Source organism: Alexandromys fortis, unplaced genomic scaffold (genome assembly GCF_014885135.2).
Source record: "Alexandromys fortis isolate MF-2015 unplaced genomic scaffold, M_Fortis_MF-2015_v1.1 scaffold_29, whole genome shotgun sequence".
Classification (NCBI taxonomy): domain Eukaryota; kingdom Metazoa; phylum Chordata; class Mammalia; order Rodentia; family Cricetidae; genus Alexandromys; species Alexandromys fortis.
In genome coordinates this window covers 4,463,490-4,483,336 of record NW_026067891.1, presented here as the reverse complement: position 1 = coordinate 4,483,336, position 19,847 = coordinate 4,463,490, and the positions used below count along the sequence as shown (strand labels likewise).

The 19,847-nt window shown below is 57.0% G+C and overlaps 1 protein-coding gene across 2 annotated transcripts; it reads left to right on the top strand.

Annotated features, from left to right (window-relative positions):
* Positions 1–318: 318 nt before the first annotated feature.
* Positions 319–19,704, top strand: Caskin1 (CASK interacting protein 1). 2 transcript variants are annotated; one of them, XM_050134694.1, is made up of 20 exons: positions 319–739; positions 7,101–7,152; positions 7,280–7,377; positions 7,567–7,712; positions 7,795–7,890; positions 8,004–8,134; positions 9,932–10,040; positions 10,135–10,243; positions 10,325–10,419; positions 10,565–10,682; positions 11,840–11,941; positions 12,034–12,122; positions 12,203–12,287; positions 12,376–12,473; positions 13,200–13,310; positions 13,401–13,502; positions 14,877–15,015; positions 15,096–17,099; positions 17,534–17,948; positions 18,132–19,704. In XM_050134694.1, exons 1-20 carry the CDS (start codon positions 646–648, stop codon positions 18,229–18,231), a joined length of 4,293 nt encoding a protein of 1,430 aa, XP_049990651.1. In that variant the 5' UTR covers positions 319–645; the 3' UTR covers positions 18,232–19,704. The 2 variants fall into 2 exon arrangements, with proteins under 2 accessions (XP_049990651.1, XP_049990658.1); XM_050134701.1 differs by lacking the exons at positions 13,200–13,310; positions 13,401–13,502 and having other exon boundaries at positions 320–739; positions 18,132–19,702.
* The last annotated feature ends 143 nt before the right edge of the window (positions 19,705–19,847 follow it).

Here is a 19,847-nt window from a genome sequence, read left to right as displayed (position 1 = left end):
AGGGCCGGCACCGGTGGCACTGGTGCCCGGCTCCCCGCCCTCCCACTGTCTCCGAGTCCCTCCCCCTCAGGTCCCGCAGCCTCGAGAAACCTCTCCTAGGTCTAGCCTTGCGTCGCCGCCGAGTCGGTGCTCCGTGGCCAGCCCCCCTGCGTGCCGTCCTCTGTCCCCGGCGGTCATCCTCGGTTCCCCGCTGTCCGCAGGGGCCTAGCCTGACCCGCGCACCCAAACGTGGGGTGGGGGCGTCGGGAGTGGGGGGTGGGGGAGGGCCCATGCGGGGGCGGAGCCTCGGAGCCGGGCGCGCGGCCGGCGCGGGCTGACGGAGGTCAGCGGCCGCGGGAGCGGACCCAGGCGTCCGGGAGGCGGCTCAGACGCGGCGCGCCACCGGGTGCCCGCCGCCGCCGCCGGCTCCCGCCCCTGGGCCGCCCCCCGCCCGTGACGCGCTATCCGTCCCTCCGCGTCGGAGCCCCAGCCCCAGTCCGAGCCCGAAACCCCAGAACGAGCCCGAACCCGAACCCGCAGGACGCTGGGCGGCGGGCGGCGCAGGCAGCGCGGGCTGGAAAGGATGCGATTGCAGACGCGGGGCCGCCGCTGCATCTGAGCCGCCGTGAGCACCGAGCGCCTGGTCGCTGCGGGCCCGGTGGCGCCATGGGGAAGGAGCAGGAGCTGGTGCAGGCGGTGAAGGCGGAGGACGTGGGGACCGCGCAGAGGCTGCTGCAGAGGCCGCGGCCGGGGAAGGCCAGTGAGTGCGGGGGGCGCGCGGGGCGCGGGCGGGGCCCCCACCGCCGGTGTGCAGGGCGGGGAAGGGATGCTGTGGGTCTCCGGGGGTGGGGCGGGGCCAGGAGCGCCCAGACCCTTGGTCCGCGCCCTCCCTTCTCGCCCCAGCTCTGGAGGAGGGGCGGCGACGAGCGCCGGACCGTCTGCCCAGCCCCCTGCGGGCACCTGCGGCACCCACGATCCCCCTGAGGCCGCTGGCAATCACATCCTCCCTTGGACCCCCTCCCTTCCCAGGCTGCGGGATGATGATTTCTACTTGAGCTTTTAAGGGCGAGGCGTATTCTCCCCCCACCACCACCACCATCAAGACACACTGTGGAGAGAGGGAGGGGCCCTTACGGTGAGGGGCGACCCAGAGGCTAACAATCTCTGTCAGACCTCTCTTCCCCACCCTATGTTTAATAACAGGCTTTTCAGGGAAAGGGGGGGGGGAGGACCACGCTGGGGGTGTGGCTGCCCAGGCATGGCCAGTGGGGGCCATTTACTGACGAGGAAGTGAAGCAGAGGCCCAAGGTCGCCCAGCCCTGGGGCAGGCTGGGTTTGAGGCAGGGACAGCCTGGGGGATAAGGACTGAAGGCTCACAGCTTCTGCAGTTTTCTACAGACCTTGGTCATCCCTGGCTTCTCTGCTGGGAAAGGGGGCCAAGGACCAGTAAAGGAACTCCCACACCATCCCAAGCTTGTGCCCTGGGGGTTCAGAGAAGGGCTTGGAGCTTGGAGCTTTGATTCTAGCTCTCCACCCTACCCATCCTGGAGCCTCCCTAAGGGCCTCCCGAGATGGATGGATGGGCGTGTGGACTAGCCGAGTGTGCAGCTGCGCACGTATGACCGTGTCAGTGTGTCAGGGCACCTGCGCAGGCACAAACTGGGCCCTGTAGGTCAACACATGGGACTTGGGGGGCCATCACTCCCTACCCACCGCCATAGACTGCGTATAAGCTGGGGGAAAGGGGATCCCATTTCTCCAGGGGGCTGCTGGGACATGGGACTATTGGTGAGGACAGTGGTGGTTCCAGGGCATGCAGGCCGGCTGGGAAGCTTCACTTACTAGGGCCTCAAGACTGAGTGGAAGAACTTCTAGGGAGAGGCAGACGGAGGAGGGTAAGGCACAGCTTTCCACCTAGTGGCCTTGTGCCCTTGGTCATACTGGCTCATCTGGAGGATGGAACATCTGTGGTCCCCACCACCTCACAGCAGCATGAAAACAGGAAGAAGGCACTGATGAAGAGGAGACAGTTCGAATTCAGTAAATTCTAATGGCATTGGCATTTTTCTCCTGCCAGCCAGTGGGAACCACAAATGGGGGGGGGGGGTGAGAGGACCCTTGCCTCTGGCTAGTGTGGTCCCAGAGACAGCAAAGGCACCTGTCTTGGCTCTTATGTCTTTACTCTCTGAGTCAGAGGGGCGGTGTAATAAATCAGACAGAGAAATCCCTTCGTGAAGTAGCTCGGTTGTCATGGCAACGCTGGCCTGCTTTGGAGTAAGATGTATTTTGATTTAGCAAAGTACAGCTGGAGTTTGGGCCATGGGGTGTAGGGGGTGTCCATAAGTATCCTCGAGAGTGTGTTCCCCCACCCCACCAGCCAGGCATAGTGGCGCACGCCTTTAATCCTAGCGACTGGGAGGCAGAGACAGGCAGATCTCTGTGTGTTCAAGGCCAGCCTGGTCTACAGAGTGAGTTCTAGAGACCCTGTCTCAAAAAGAGAGTGTGCTCCCCAATCAGCCTAGAGATTTCCCCACAATCTTGTTCTTGAGCCTTTTTGGGTGCCCAGCTCTTCACTCCAGCCCATGGCTCTATAGCCCCCACCTCGCCGCCAAGGGAGCCTGCACACGTATGCACACTTAGCAGTCATCCTTGAGTGAAAAGGAGACAGCTTTGGGGGTGAGATGTCGGTAAGGGCACCCTCCTGCTGCTGCTAACGGGTCCTGTCTAGTTTTGTGGCCTAGCCTACCTCCCCATGGCAGACTGAGGACACCATGGAGGAGGAATTGCCAGAACCTGTTTCTCTCTCACCTTGGCCCACTAAGAATTCCCTTCCAGCAGGATGTGTGGCACACCTTTTTAATCCCAGTACTCTGTAGCCCGAGTCAGGAGGATCTCTGTGAGTTCAAGGCCACCCTGAGTGAGGCCCAGGCTAGCCAGGGCAGCACAGTGAGATCTGTGGTTAAAAAAAAAAAAAAAAAAAAAAAACAAATCCTTCCAACCTGGAGTTTGGATCTGGCCTCAGGCTGGTCTCTGGAGAGCAGCTTGAGGTCTGGGGTCACAAGAAACAGGGGCAAGGTTTGTGCACTACTTGTATATGTGTGTGCTACTGGGGATGGAATCTGGGCTTCATGAACTCTAAGTAAACTGCCAGGGAGCTGCACCCCATGCCTATGAACTGTATGGATGCAGACACCTATTAAAAAGTGAAAGGGACTGGGTGGTGCGCACACCTTTAATCCCAATGCTGGGGGAAGGGATCAGGGGGGTGCAGAGGCAGGCAGATCTCTGTGAGTTTGAGTCCAGCCTGGTCTACAGAGCGAGTTCCAGAACAGCCAGGGCTGAACAGAGAAACCCAGTCTTGAAAAACAAAACAAACAAAAAACTAGAAAGGGGCTCCTAAGGCCTTCAGCTTGGCCACCACTTGCCCCCTCCTCAGTTCCCAGGCCGCCTCCAGCTGTCTTTTGCTCCTGACTCATTCCCAGAGCCTGCCCTGTTGTGGGATGGCCGCCCCAGCACGACTTCTTCTTCTGTATCTCCTGCAGGCACTGGGGATGCCCTGAGGCCTCAAAGTGCCCTCTGCGCAGTTTACACTACTCCCCTCCCTATGGGACTGTGGATTTGCGTCATGTATGGGGAGCAGTCCCCTTTTTTAAAAAATAAAATAAAATTAACTAATTTTCTTTTGAAATGCACTCACTATGTAATCCTTGTAGGCTAGCTGGGAAATAGATCAGGGAGGCTTAAACTCCGTCTACTTCCGCTTCCTAAGTGCTGGGATTAAAGGTCTCCTACGCCACGCCCTGCTGGCAGTCCCATTCTTGACGGAGCCCTCCCTCCTCCCTTGTGTCCTTTTCTGAGTCTTGAGCACTATACCCTTCTCAAACATTGGCTCTGCTTGTCTGACCTCAGAGCAGTGTGCCTGGGGCTCCCACTCCCTAAACCTGACTCCATACCTGCCTGGAGGCTCCAAGGTGGAGGGAGAACAGGAATTTGGTGAGCCTTGGAGACTCTGAGACCTGACTACTTTCAGCTGAGAAGAGTGGGCAAAGTGAGTTGAGCAAGGCTCTGAGGGGATGCCACGGAATGGTGACATCAGCTCATAGTAGGGGACTGAAGCAGACCCAGCCATTTATAGTTTTCAGGGCCTCGTGTAAGATGATAGTGTAGGGGGCTGGAGAGATGGCTCAGTGGTTAAGAGCACTGACTGCCCTTCCAGAGGACCTGGGATCGGTTCCCAGCACCCACATGGCAGCTCAACTGTCTGAAAATCCACTTCCAGGGGATCTGACACATTCACACCAATTCACAACATAAAAAGTTAAATAAACCATAAGAAATATAAAAAAGATGATAATGTAGGACCTTTATCTGAAATCAAAGTATTCAAGTCAGGTACCTTTCTGAGTAACTGCAAAGGTCATCCACCCACGCAGCTGGCCCTGAAGATGGACAGACGGCATGCAGGATGGAAATGGCATTGTTTAGCCACCAAAGCCATGAAGAAAATTGATGTGGTACACTTGGTGGTGAAGGGGGCTAGGGAGGAAAACACAACTAATTCAGGAAGGGCAGGGCAGCATTTTGGATGAAAGACCTGAAGTGTGTGAAGGAGGGGGTCATGCAAAGGCCCTGTGGCCGTGGTGCTCTCTGTGTTAGAGGGACATTAAGGAAGGCATGCAGCTGGGGAGAGGTCAGAGCAAAAGCAAGGGCCAATCACGTGAGACGTTGCAGCCTGAGCCTCCACCTCAGTGAAATGGCACTGGAGGGTTTCCAAGTGTTGCTGTTTCCCATTTTGATGTTTCATTTTGTTGGTGGGTTTTTGCTTTGAGATAGGGTCTCACTATCTCACTGGACCAGGCTAGGCCTACAGAGCTCCACTGGCGCTTGCTTCTTCTTAATTCGTGTTTGTATGTATTATTTATGTATGTAGCATACATGTGCCATGGTGTGTGTGTCATAGGACGATTTGCGTGAGTCAGTTTTCACTCTACACCAGCTGGGTTTCAAGGCTTGCTGGCAAGCCCCTTCACTCAGTGAGCCATCTCGTGCCGTGACCCCACCTCACAGGGTTTTTGTTTGTTTGCTTGCCTTGCTTTGTTTTTTTGAGACAGAATCTCATCTGCAGCTCCAGGTAGGCTGGAATCCTACCTGCCTTCTGCCTACTGCCTCCAGAGTGCTGCAGTGATGGCCACATGTACCACATATGGCTGGTAACTTGTGGTTTTTGTACTAGCTCTTATAGACCAGGCTGACCTCGAACTCACAGAGATCCGCCTGCCTCTGCCTCCGCCTCCCCAGTGCTGGGATTAAAGGCGTGCGCCACCACCGCCCAGTGGTTTTCAGAAGTTTTGTTTTGCCTGCTTTCCCTCCCTCCCTCCCTCCTTTCTTTTTCCCTCTGGTTACAGCATCTTATGTAGCCCAGGTTAGCCTCAAACTTACTGTGTAGTCAGGTTTGGCCTTGAACTCCTGATTTTCCTGCTCTCTCTCCTGAGTGCTGAGACTGAACGTGTACGCCACTGTATCTGGCTATGACTTGCATTTTAACAGTGCTCCGACCTATCTGTGCAGAGGAGAAACCAAGGGGTACAGGAGTCAGTGGTGATACCAGTGGGAAGGCAGTGGCAGGGATCCTGCCTGAAGTGCCAGTCAGGCCCGCGGTGGTAGCCATGGTATGGTGAAAAGCTGGGACCTGGGTGTGTTCTGAGGGTATTTTCAGTTACAGCTGGTCAGGGGGATTTGCTTGAGAACATGACAGGTCCATGACAAAGACCCCAGGGTTGACTCTTTTTTCTTTTTTACTTTTTGAGACAGAGTCTCACTTTGTAGAGCAGGCTGGCCTCAAACTCACAGGGATCGGCCTGCCTCTGCCTCCCAAGTGCTTGGATTAAAGGCGTGTGTCACTACACCTGGCTGCCAAGGCTGCCTCTTGATGCCGAGGCTTGGTCTGGCTGACCACTGGGGAAAAAGTGTACAGTTAATGAACTGGTACTGATACTATCTGAGACCATGGGAGCTACCAGAAGGTGGCAGTACTTTCACTCTACCCAGGAGATTCTGTGATGTGGGGTCTGCCCAGCTGGTGTTGAGGTAATGCCCCAAGTGTCACCGGCTCAGGTGATATATACCACCTTTTCTAGCTCATAGAAGAGCCAGTGGCCAAGGCCACAGCGCTAGGAAGTGTCAGAACAAAGATTGAAATTTAGGTGCAGCTGGCTTCCTGGGCTTCAGGGATTGTCAAGAGACCCACATGCTGTGCCCGGTGGCTGAGGCTGAGCCAATCCAAGCTAAGCCCTACAGCCAGCCCACTGTGACTCTACTCTCTTGGCTCCCCTGCCTTTGGGTCCCCGTCCCCCACCCCCACCGCTGTCCTGAGCCTGCACAAAGGGGCTTCTGTCCTTCTAACCCCCCCCTTACAGAGTGACTGACCCACAAATGGGTTATATAACCATGGCCCAGACAGGCAGGGGGTTGGCAAGAGTCCGGTGGACAAGGGCCCACTGGGATGGCTTTGGTGGGCTCCCTCTTCTGAAAGCTTTAGAAAGGCCAGGGTGAGGGAGGCCACGGGATGAGAGACCCTCGGAAGGGAGAGTGTGGACCCTGGTGCTCTAGTTGGTGTGAACGTGGCTTTTGTGGGCAAAGTGGCCATTGGCATGGGTCACCTGGAGATTCTTCCCATGAGCCAACGTCTCCCTCTCCTGCAGAGTTGTAGGGCTTGTCCACATGGCAGCCAGAGCTGGCAGCAGAGGGCTTGGATATGGTCCTTTCCCCCAGAAATACCCCATTTCCGGGTGTTCCAGCCTCCTCAACCACCCCCGGCCCCATCTGGGTCCTTCTGAGAGACAGATGGGGCCGGCTCTCTCCCTCCCACCAATGGCAGGTGCTGAGGCAGCATCCCAAGGGAGACGTGTATGTGCACATGTGTATACCCATGTGGGTTCATGGTCTGGACTCCCCTTCCCTGATGAGGACAAGTTAAATACCTAGAGCTGAGTCCCTGCTGAGCTGGATGTGTGACTACAGAGTAGACCTTGCTCCTATAGGCAGGCAGATCACTCTCGTCTTCCCCAACTCTTAATAGGGTCTGGACTGCCTCTCCTCACTGGGTCTCTCTCTCTCCACAGAGCTCCTAGGCTCTACCAAGAAGATCAATGTCAACTTCCAGGACCCAGATGGGTGAGTTGTCAGCTTGGGCAGAAGCAGCGTGGATCCCCAGGGTGGGTGAGCTCCAGGGAAGGCTGGGTGGGCCTCAGGGAAGGCTGGGCATTGGTTTCACTCCTTGACCTGCCCTTCATCTACCCAGCTTCTCTGCCCTGCACCATGCTGCCCTGAATGGCAACACAGAATTGATCTCTCTGCTGCTGGAGGCTCAGGCTGCTGTAGACATCAAGGACAACAAAGGCAAGCCTGGTCTGGGGGGCCTTGAAGCCAAGGGCAGGGGACGAGGCCAAGGGTGGAATCTTGGCAGCCTTCAGCCCAAGGTATCTGCCTGAATGAAGACAGAACCTTAGAGACGGTGACATATCCTCTTTAGAGAGGGTTGGATTTAGGGTCAGGACTTAGTTTCCAACAAACCATTCCTGTCCCCAGGCATGCGGCCATTGCACTACGCAGCCTGGCAGGGCCGGAAGGAACCCATGAAGCTGGTGCTGAAGGCAGGCTCAGCAGTAAATGTCCCATCCGACGAGGGCCACATACCCCTGCATTTGGCCGCCCAGCATGGTCACTACGATGTGGTGAGGCCTCATGGGAAGTCTGGGTGGGCAGTCAGGCAGAGGGTTGGGTGGCCCCAGGGGTAACTGAACCCTTGTCCTGCAGTCAGAGATGCTGTTACAGCATCAGTCCAACCCTTGCATGGTAGACAACTCGGGAAAGACACCTCTGGACCTGGCCTGTGAGTTCGGTCGAGTAGGGGTAAGTTTCCCCCAGAGATGGGTGAGGCACCTCCTGCCTGTCCTTCTCCCCTGTGGTGGGGCCAGGGTGGCCCCAAGCCAGGACCGCCCTACCCTGATCTTCCTTCCTTCAAGGTAGTCCAGCTGCTACTAAGTAGCAACATGTGTGCAGCCTTGCTGGAGCCCAGACCAGGGGATACCACGGACCCCAATGGCACCAGCCCCCTGCACCTGGCAGCCAAGAATGGCCACATCGACATTATCAGGTACAGGACAGGAATGGGGCATGCTTTAGGCCTCCGGATCGTTGAGCCTCCGGCACAAGGCTCCTGTTCTTGGCTTGAGGATGAGAAAGGACCCTCCAGGGTGGTGGCACAGGTCTGTCCTGCCTGTCACTTGAGGCAGGAGGACAGAGAGTTCAGGGCTAACCTAGGCAATTTAGCAACATCCTACCTAAAATGAAAAGTAAAAGGCCTTGAGCAGGCATGGTGGCACATATCTGTAATCCCAGTACTCCGAGGGGTTGGAGCCAGAAAGGTTCAGAGTTCAGGGTTGGGCTGAAGAGGTGGCTCAGAGGTTAAAAGCACTGGCTGCTCTTCCAGAGGTCCTGAGTTCAGATTTCCAGCAAGCACATGGTGGCTCCCAACCCTCTATAATGAGATCTGGTGCCCTCTTCTGGTGTGCAGAATACTGTGTACATAATAAATAAATCTTTTTTAAAAAGCTCAGGGTCATCCTCATCCCTAATGAGTTTGACGCCATCTTGGGCTCCATGAGACCCGGTCTGAAATGGAGGTGGTGTGCTGGTGAGACGGCTCAGCTAGTGCTTGCCATGCAGCCATGGAAAAGCCAGACGTGGCAGCCCGTACAATCTCATCACTGGGGAGGGAGAGACAAGAGGATTCTTGAGGCTTGCTTGTCAGAACCAGAGAGATGGTTCAGCACTTAAGGACTTGCTGCTCTTCCAGAGGACCCAAGGTTGGGCAGCTCACAACCTCCTATAACTCCAGCTCCAGACAACCCCACTCACTCACATGCACACACTCACACACATGCACACGCTCACTCACATGCATACTCACTCACTTGCACACACGCGCCCACTCACTCACTTGCACATGCTCACACATGCACATGCTCACTTACATGCATACCCACTCACTTGCACACACTCACATGCACATGCTCACACATGTACACTCTCACTCACATGCACACACTCACCTACATGCACACATTCACTCATATGTACCCATACACTCACTCACATGCACTCAGTTGCAAACATTCTCACACACCCACTCACTCATTTGCACATGCTCACACATGCACACACTCACTCACACACATACACTCACATGGACTCACACTATCACACACCCTCTCATTCACTTGCACATGATCACTCACATGCACACACTCACACATACCCACTCACCCACATACATATTCACTTACTTGCACACACTCATGCACACAGTCACATACACACATTCACATGCATACACTCATCCACATGCACACACATGCATACCCACTCACTTGTACACATTCACATGTACTCACTTGCACACACTCACATGCACACATGCACCCACTTACTTGTACATGCTCACTCACATACATACACTCACATGCACACACTCACACATACCCACTCACCCACATGCATACTCGCTTACTTGCACACACTCATCCACGTGCACACACTCACTCACATGCATACATTCACGCCGGGTGGTGGTGGCACACACCTTTAATCCCAGCACTCGGGAGGCAGAGGCAGGGGGATCTCTGTGAGTTCAAGGCTAGCCTGGTCTACAGAGTTCCAGGACAGGCTCCAAAGCTTCAGAGAAACCCTGTCTCGAAAAACCAAAAAGAAAGGAAAGAAAGAAGAAAGGAAGGAAGGAAGGAAGGAAGGAAGGACATCATATCATTACATGAGGGCAGGGTGGCTCATCCTCCAGCCCCAACAATGTTGGTTAGAATCAAGGTCTGGTGTGAGGGTTCTGAGGAGAGGGCTCTGGCTAAAAGGCCTTGCCTGCTCCTCCGCCTTTGCACAGACTCCTTCTTCAGGCCGGCATCGACATTAACCGTCAGACCAAGTCTGGCACGGCCCTTCATGAGGCTGCACTCTGTGGGAAGACAGAAGTGGTTCGGCTGCTGTTGGACGTGAGTCTAGTGACCCAGGACATAGAGAGGAAGGTTGGGGCCAGGTGGGGGGTGCGGGAACCCCTGACAAGGCCTTGGCCTTCGGTGTTTTCAGAGTGGGATCAATGCCCATGTGAGGAACACCTACAGCCAGACAGCTCTGGACATTGTGCACCAATTTACTACATCGCAGGCCAGCAAGGAGATCAAGCAACTTCTCCGAGGTGGGGCCTGGAGGGGCTGAGGGCTGGGATGGGCTGGGGAGGGTAGCTCCCAGGACTGGGGGTCTACTCCTGTATCTTCAGAGGCCTCAGCAGCTCTACAGGTGCGGGCGACCAAGGATTACTGTAACAATTATGACCTGACCAGTCTCAATGTGAAGGCTGGGGACATTATCACGGTGAGGATAGTTCCTGGGTGCTGTGGCAGGGATGGGAGGGTCTCTGGCATGCTTTGAACATCCTCCTGCAGCAGTTGGGGGAGGGTGCCAGCCAGCAGGCCACAGCTGGTGAGGTGTCTCTGAACACACCCATCTGTTTGGTCAGGTACTTGAACAGCATCCAGACGGCCGGTGGAAAGGCTGCATCCATGACAACCGGACAGGCAACGACAGGGTGGGCTACTTCCCATCCTCGCTGGGCGAGGCTATCGTCAAACGAGCAGGTAAGTCCTCCTCCCTCTGGAGGGAAGAAATCAAGAAGCACTCAGTCTGAGACTGGGGACTGGAAAGAAAGAAAAGAAGTATGCTTTAGTATGTCGGTGGCAGAGCCAGTTTGAGTTTTAGCCATGGCCAGGACCGGCACCCATAACCCCTCCTGCTGGCCCTCTCAGCAGAGTGCCATGTGCATTCCTTCACTTGGTTCACCGCGCCTTCATAGTCCAGTTCTCTTCTTTCTTTCTTCCTTTCTTTTTTTGGGGGGAAGTGGGGTGAGGTTTGTTTTTGAGACAGGGTATCTCTGTGTATCAGCTCTGACTGTCCTGGAACTTGCTCTTGTAGACCAGGCTGGCCTCAAAGTCAGAGATTCACTTACCACTGCCTCCTGAGTGCTGGGATTAAAGGCGTTGCCACCACTTCTTAGGTGGCCACACACAGGGTCCCAGGCAGACAGTGGTCTTGTCCTGAGGTGGGGAGAATCAGGGAACTTTGATTCTAACACAGGAAAAGAACCAACCACTTTCATAGAGAAAGTGACGCAAGGTTCACCTTGGTTAGGGAGGTCAGAGGAAGCACTGAAGGGTGGGAGAGGCCAGGTCATGAGAAACACTGTCCTGGCGACATGAATCATGTGTGCAAGGGCAGTGGGGCGGGATCTCAGCACCTAGTGGATAGGAGGCCAGCCTGGCAGAACGCACGGGAGGAGTGCAGGGCCAAAGTGGAAAACTTCATAGTACGGTTTAAAGAGGGTGGAGGTGAGGTCAGAATGGGGTTGATTTGTCTTCTAGAGTGGCCATGGATGGAGATTAGTGGATAGGGCAAGAGGGCCAGGTAGAAGGTGTGATCAGCCACCTGTGATCATCTGGTTCCTAAGATAGATTTGGCCTCAGGCCGCTGGGTGGCTCCTTACTTGTCCCCTAGCACAGAGAAAGTCGACCCTCCTAGTGATCCTCAACCCCTTTGCCTATCTGGCCTTAGGGGTGGCAGTAGCACACCTGGCCCTGAGTCTCCTGTCACTCTGACCTGGTCTCAGACATTCAGGGTCTCTCAGGTTACTGGAGACAACAAGGCAGAGGGCGGTAGAATGGCCTCTACGCTGCTTCCTCTCCGTGTGTAGCTGCACCTGGGTTGCCCAGGGTTCAGGAAGGCTGTGTTTGGCCTACAGGTTCCCGAACAGGCAGCGAGCCAAGCCCACCCCAGGGAGGTGGCTCCTTGGGGCCCTCTGCACCCGCGGAGGAGATCTGGGTGCTGAGGAAGCCTTTTGCAGGTAGGCCAGGGGCCTCCAGAGCACTGGGACAGTAGTTTTGTTGATGGGTACCACTGTGGGGCCAGCATACTTCAGGGTCCCTGTCCTGGCAGGTGGCGATCGCAGTGGCAGCTTGAGCAATGTGGCTGGGGGCCGAAGTGGTGGGGGCCATGCCCTGCATGCAGGCTCTGAAGGAGTTAAGGTGAGTGAGCAGGGAGGGTTGGTCAGGTTGGGGTGGTCAGACCTGGAGCAGTGATAGCAAGTGGCCTTTCTGGATTCCAGCTCCTGGCAACAGTGCTTTCTCAAAAGTCAGTCTCTGATTCCAGTCCAGGAGACAGCCCCGTCAAACCTCCAGAGGGCTCTGCAGGTAAGAGCAAGGACTGAGCTATGCTGGCCTGGCAGGCAGGTGCCCCCTATATAGATAGCCCTTTCCTACCGCTCCCTTTCATTACCAGGCGCTGCCCGGTCCCAGCCTCCAGCAGCCCATGCTGGGCAGGTATACGGGGATCAGCCACCCAAGAAGCTGGAATCCGCCTCGGCCTCAGAGGGCAAGGTACAGGGCCTGGTCAGCTCCAGGCCTGGACTCGGGAGGGATGGGGTTAGCAGTCTGACAGCATCTCTGGCCACAGCAGCTACCGTAGGCTTTGACAGACCAGATTCTGTCCTTCTGTCTGTCTCTGTGTCATATGTACACGCACACACAAGTGTTCAGGTGTTGTCTATTGTGCAGGCTGTGAGCTAGTGTGCGCACACTTGTAGAAGTATGCAGGGTGTTGTGTGGATGTGCAGTGGTCAACTCTGAGCTGGGCGACATGCGTGTGGTTGCACAGACGGAAGGGGATGGGTGTGAGACACGTAAATGTGTATGTGGGTGCTGTGGGTCACGCGTGTGTGCACCTGTGTGGCTGCGAGGCTGATGGCTGAATCCCACACAGCAGAGGAGGCGAGGGACTTCTGACCAGGGCACAGAGCCCACCTTCCAGGGAGAAACCCTACTGGAAGCCCTTCCCCCAGAGCCCCCTCCCATAGGGCCACATCTGTATCTCTGAGATGGTCCGGGTATCATTGGTGCAGACATGGGGTGGGGGGAAGCCACGGCACAGACTCAGCAGGACCTTCCTGGTGGAGCTCACAGAAGAAGGCTGGAGGGCTGCAGATGCTGTATCCAGGACGACAGATCGTGGACGCAACGGCGGACCCAGCAGTGAAGGAGGCACAGTGGAGGTTGGGGCGCAGCCCAGCAGTGGACAGGCTGCAGTTGGTGCCTTGTGTCTTGCAGAGTGCTGAGGCGGTCAGTCAGTGGCTAGCCACATTCCAGCTACAGCTCTATGCCCCTAACTTCACCAGTGCTGGCTATGACCTGCCCACCATCAGCCGTATGACCCCCGAGGTGAGCTGCCATGGGCTGGTTGCCAGATGCTCCCCTTCCAAAGGGCAGATTCCTTCTGCTTGCTAGTTAATGGGCCTCCTCTTTGCCTAGGACCTCACAGCCATTGGTGTTACCAAGCCAGGCCATCGTAAGAAGATCACAGCAGAGATCAGCGGCCTGAACATTCCTGACTGGCTGCCTGAACACAAACCCGTAAGGCTCCTTGCGCCCTGGTGGCCGAGCCAGGACCAGCAGGCAGATGGACAGACAGACAGGCTACCTCTCTGGTCACAGCCCTCATCTGCCTTCTGGGGTCCTAGGAAGTGGAGTTGAGGATGGAGCCAGGCCTGGTGGTACAGGGACTCAGCACTCAGGGAGGCTGAAGCAGGAGGATCATGAGTTCAAGGCCTGGGCTACAGAAGCAGCCAGCTAGCAAGGAGCTATTTGGATAGCCTATTTGTCTGTTACTGGGGCCAAACCCCCTAGGCAGGCTCATGGCTAAGACTCTAGGGGCTGAGAGGGAGCCTAAAGTCAGGAGGGTATGCCATCTCTACTCATGGCCAGTACCCCTATAGTGCTGTCATTTACTTATGTGGACTGCGGACGGGTTGGTGTCGGACATGCTTGCCATATGCATGTACACAGGTCCCTGTACTGCACGTGCTAGCCTGTGCTAATGGCTGACAGCTCTCTGGTGCTTCTGCACACAGTAGCCTGTGCTCTCACTTATGAGGAGATGCCTTATCCAGGCTTCTGGTCTGATCCTGGCCCTCTGGGTTGCATACTAGCTCTGTGCTCCCATCCACAGGAGAGTGTTGCTGGCTCCCCAAAGCCTGTCCCCTCTAGGGCCCCGGATCTGTTGGCAAGCAGGGCTGCCCTCATCTCATGGCCCCACCTTGCCACTCAGTCAGCAGCTCAGGGATCCTCCCAGAGCACATCTGGGTGTCATGGCCCTCGCCTCGCTCTGTCACCTGCATGACTGAAGGTGCTGAGTGTGGGTGTGAGAGTGCCATCAGCTGGCAGCTTGGGACGACTGGGTGGTTCTTGGTGGACAAGGATGGACATTTGCACATTCCTGGTATGGCTGAGCGGTGAATGTGTAGCGGACGTGTGATCACGCATCTGCTGCAGGTGGGGAAACACTGCGACGTGATCAAGAGAGGGTGCTTGTGTTTTGTATAGCTGGAAGTAGCATGCAGGGTGTGCGGTGTGTGTACATGGATCTTACGTGGCATTGTGTGCGTGTCTGGCATATGGGTGTGTCTTCTCAGGACACTGTCTGTGGCCACCTGATTAGGCAAAGAAGCACTTTCTTGTACCTGAAACTGTGTCCAGATGATAGGTATCCCATGTGTTTGCATGTGTTAGCCTGTGTGTATCCTAGTGTGCCGTTAGCCTGTTGAAGAGCTGGGCAGCAGTTCCCACCAAGGCTGTGCTGAGGCTGTCTGCAATACTGACATTTCAGGCCTGTCTGTTTGTCCTTCTGTCTGTCTGTGCCCCACAGGCCCATCTTCTAATAGTTCCAAGTAGGTGGTCATGGTATGAGCAGCCAGCTCGGGCTGCCCCTCTCTGTCCCCCTCCCCATAGGCTAACCTGGCTGTGTGGCTGTCCATGATCGGTCTGGCCCAGTATTACAAGGTGCTGGTGGACAACGGCTATGAGAACATTGATTTCATCACTGATATCACTTGGGAGGATCTGCAGGAGATTGGCATCACCAAGCTGGGTAAGGTTCCAGCCTGCCCCTCCATATCTGCCTGGACCTCCAGGTCCTCCTGACCAGCCTCTCCCCCACCCCTGACTCAGGACACCAAAAGAAGCTGATGCTGGCCGTGAGGAAACTGGCAGAATTGCAAAAGGCGGAATACTCCAAGTATGAGGGGGCACCCCTGCGCCGAAAGGCACCCCAGTCACTTGAAATGATGGCCATTGAGTCGCCACCGCCATCTGAGCCTGCTGCCGCAGATTGCCAATCTCCTAAGATGACTACCTTCCAGGACAGTGAACTCAGTGGTGAGCTGCAGGCTGCCCTGTCTGGCCCAGCTGAAGCAGGCGCAGCTGCTGCTGAGAAGTCCTCCAACCACCTGCCCCCTACTCCAAGGGCCACCCTGCGACAGGAGTCCAGCCTGGGTGGCCGGGCTCGGCACATGAGCAGCTCGCAGGAACTGCTGGGTGACGGGCCCCAAGGGCCTGGCAGCCCTATGTCACGAAGTCAGGAATACCTGCTGGATGAGGGGCCAGCCCCTGGCACCCCACCCAAGGAGGTGCGGTCTGGCCGCCATGGCCACAGTGTCAAAAGGGCCAGTGTGCCCCCGGTGCCTGGCAAGCCACGGCAGGTCCTTCCATCAGGTGCCAGCCACTTCACGCCCCCACAGACACCCACCAAAGCTCAGCCGGGTTCTCCTCAGGCACTCGGGGGACCTCATGGTCCAGCCACAGCCAAGGTGAAGCCCACCCCACAGCTGCTGCCGCCGACAGACCGACCCATGTCGCCCCGTTCCCTGCCTCAGTCGCCCACACACCGTGGCTTTGCCTATGTGCTGCCTCAGCCAGTTGAGGGCGAGGCGGGGCCGGCTGTTCCAGGACCCGCACTCCCACCAGTATCGGCAGCTGTGCCCACACTGTGTCTGCCCCCAGAAGCTGATGTGGAGCCTGGGCGGCCCAAGAAACGTGCCCACAGCCTAAACCGCTATGCAGCCTCTGACAGCGAGCCGGAGCGGGATGAGCTGCTGGTGCCCGGTGCTGCTGGACCCTATGCCACAGTCCAGCGGCGTGTGGGTCGGAGCCATTCAGTGAGGGCTCCCGCCGGCGCTGACAAGAATGTTAATCGCAGTCAGTCCTTTGCTGTGCGGCCGCGCAAGAAGGGGCCCCCACCACCTCCGCCCAAGCGCTCCAGCTCAGCCATGGCCAGTGCCAACCTAGCCGATGAGCCGGCTCCAGATGCTGAGACGGAGGATGGCCGGCTGGGAGTGCGGGCACAGCGCCGGCGGGCTAGTGATCTGACGGGCAGCGTGGACACAGGCAGTGCCGGCAGCGTGAAGAGCATTGCAGCCATGCTTGAGCTGTCTTCCATTGGGGGTGGGGGGCGGGCTATCCGCAGGCCCCCTGAAGGCCACCCCACACCTCGTCCTGCCAGTCCAGAACCGGGTCGGGTAGCTACTGTGTTGGCCTCTGTGAAACATAAAGAGGCCATTGGGCCTGACGGCGAAGTGGTAAACCGGCGCCGTACACTCAGCGGCCCGGTCACGGGACTTTTGGCCACTGCTCGCCGGGGACCCGGGGAACCAACAGAGCAGAGTCATTTTCTGGGGGATGGTACAGCCCCACAACGGCCTCGAGGTCCAGCCAAGGGGGAGGCAAGTGTGGAGGGCCCTCCCCTTGCCCGGGTAGAGGCCAGTGCCACCCTCAAGAGGCGCATCCGGGCCAAGCAGAGCCAGCAAGAGAATGTCAAGTTCATCCTGACAGAGTCTGACACAGTCAAGCGCAGGCCTAAGGCTAAAGAGCGTGACACTGGGCCTGAACCACCCCCACCACTGTCTGTGTATCAGAATGGCACAGCCACTGTTCGCCGAAGGCCAGCCTCTGAGCAGGCTGGGCCCCCGGAGCTGCCCCCTCCTCCTCCACCTGCTGAACCCCCACCTGCTGACCTGATGCAGCTGCCCCCACTGCCCCTGCCTGATGGCAATGCCCGGAAGCCCGTGAAGCCACCCGTCTCTCCCAAGCCCATCCTGGCTCAGCCTGTGACCAAGATACAGGGCTCACCTACACCTGCCTCCAAGAAGGTGCCACTGCCAGGCCCTGGCAGCCCAGGTGGGTACAGAAAGCCAGCACGGGAATCTCAGGACAGGTCCCTTGCCCACCACACTATCTCACAGTCTGGTTTTCCTTTTTGGGTTTGATGCAGCCTAGGTGGTGTGGGACCACTCTGCCAACCTGTAGTGAACATGCCTCTTGTTCAGTAAAGGAGGTACAGATAGTCATGAGGAGGCACATACACAGGAAGACCTAGCTGGAGTTCCCTGATACAGGAGAGGGTTGGTTTCTTCCATAGAGGACCGCCATCGCGGCTGAATACTTGAGGCTCAGGCTCAAGGAGCTTAGGAAGCAGTGACACATTTTGCGGTGGAATAGCATACCCTAGCGGCTGCAGTAAGAATAGGGCCAAGTTCAGCATCTCTCCTGCTAGACGGAGGGAACACCATGTTGCTATTCCCTGGGTACCAGCGTTGTCCTCTTCCATGCAGAGGTAAAGCGCGCTCACGGCACGCCACCACCTGTGTCACCCAAGCCTCCGCCGCCACCCACAGCACCCAAGCCAGCCAAGGCTGTGGCGGGACTACAGTCCAGCAGCGCCACCACCTCGCCTGTGCCCTCGCCGGCACGCCAGCCGCCAGCAGCCCTAGTCAAGCCGGCTAGTTCGCCGCCCTCGCAGAGCGCCAGCCCCGCCAAGCCCCCTTCCCCAGGCGCACCCGCGCTGCACATACCCGCCAAGCCCCCTCGCGCTGCCGCTTCAGTGGCCTCCGGACCACCAGCAGCTCCAGACTGTGCTTCACCAGGGGACAGTGCTCGGCAGAAGCTAGAGGAGACTAGTGCGTGTTTGGCTGCTGCATTGCAGGCAGTGGAGGAGAAGATCCGGCAGGAAGATGGACAAGGCCCTCGGTAGGTACCACGGGCTGGTGTGGGGAGCTCTGGTCCAGCACAAGGCGTGGCTCTAATGGGTGGACTGGTAGGGATAGGCGGAGCCATCCAGCCGGGTTTTAGAGTGGGTTGCTGTGGAGCCATCTAGCCTTGAGTAAAGGGGGCCTGTGCTGCCCCACCCCACTGATGCATGACCACCCTTAGACCCTCCTCCATCGAGGAGAAGAGCACTGGCAGCATCCTGGAAGACATCGGCAGCATGTTCGACGACCTGGCCGACCAGCTGGATGCCATGCTGGAGTGAGGCGGCCACAGACAAGGGCCCACCGTACTCCCAGTTCAGGCCCGCACTTTGACCTTTACCTCAGGACGGGCACCTCCGAGTGGTGGGCGGGGGCCGAGTGGGCGGGGCACGCCCAGCTCTGCACAAGCACAACTCCCATTCCTGGCCCAGGACGGTTGTCAGCCCCCTGGCACGGGGGTGGGGGACGCTCCAAGGGCTCTGGGCAGATGTGCTGCCCGCTGGTGCCCATTCCTGTCTGCTGCTCCCTGTGCAACAAATGCTGGGCCCTACCCATGCAGGCTTTGCTCTGCTTGCAGAGGGCTGTTTCTCCCTTGCCCTAAGCAGACTGAGCACCAAGGGAAGATGAGGGGGGTGGCCACTGTGGCCCTCTCCCCAATCTGTGGCAGAGCACAGGCCTATGCCCAGCACAGAACTGCCCATTGGGGAACCTCTGCCAGCCGCTCTGGCACAGCACAAGGGACACGGGGTCAAGGTTGGGCTTGCCCCACTGCACCCCAGAATATAAGCTATCAAGAGTATTAATTTATTGGGAATGAGCTGAGGCAGATTTCCCCAGAGAAACAAAAAGATAACTTTAACAAATATATATTTAAAGAGAAGAAATACTATTGATTCTATAGAAACCATTTACCAACAGAAAGGACCTAAGTCCAGCTGGAGACTGCAGATGTCAGAGGGTGAGGCCACCTGTCTGCCCTTCTCTTCTTTCATCTAGGAATGACCTTGCCCCTGGTCACGAGCACACACACACCACCTGGGAGGCACAGTCCGGAGGAGCGGCTCTGCCCAGGGCCTCTCCTCCACTTGTCTAGCTTCTGAGAGTCTGAGGAACATGGATGTGCCTTGCTCTCACCTGCTCCTCTCCATGCCCCATAGACCTCTGGAGGGGTTCTTCCTTCTGAGTGTGGCCATGCCCTTGGGTGCCGGTGTGAGGGTGCACCCCGCGTGAACCCTGTGTGAACGTGGGCACGAGTGCAAGGGCATGCATGCCATACTATGGGCAGATATGTGTTCAAGGTTGTGTCTGCCCCCGCCTCCCCCAAGGCAGCCTTCCTTATACAGGCAGCCAGCCTGCCCATCTTGAATCCCCATGGCCAAGTCTGCTCATGGTCTGAGGCTGTGTTGTGTAGTACTCTCTTCCTCACCCTCTTTTCCTCCCTACAAAAACACTGACTGGGCTCCTCCTTCGTGTTTGCTGATCCACAAGTGTTGGGCATAACATTGACATTTCTTAAAAAACAAAAACAAAAAAATAACTTGCCAAAACCATAACTGTGGTGTAGGCTGGTGGAGGGGGCCAATTAAGGTAGTGTGGACATGGGCCCCTTCCAACTGTCATTCCTGGCGCTTCCTTATCCGTGAACATGCTGGCCATTTATCAGCCTCCTCTGTACAGGTGGCCCAGGCTAGGGCTCTAGGAAGTGGGAGGGGGGTCTGGACAGGGAGCTGCTGCCAGCTGTCAATAAACAGCAGAAATCAGAGCTGCCTGGCTCACTCTTTGGGGCATGTGTGGTGGGAAAAGCAAAGCTCAGAGACTGGCAGTTGGGAGCCAAGGAATGACAACTGCCTCCTGTAGAAGAAAGTCCACCCGACCTCCCTCCCGTCTTGTCCCTGGG

Coding starts and splice junctions, on each gene's coding strand:
- Caskin1 (XM_050134694.1), top strand. CDS start 646: ATGGGGAAGGAGCAGGAGCTGGTGCAGGCGGTGAAGGCGGAGGACGTG. Junction 7,153..7,279: donor AACTTCCAGGACCCAGATGG/GTGAGTTGTCAG, acceptor TCATCTACCCAG/CTTCTCTGCCCTGCACCATG. Junction 12,288..12,375: donor ACCTCCAGAGGGCTCTGCAG/GTAAGAGCAAGG, acceptor TTTCATTACCAG/GCGCTGCCCGGTCCCAGCCT.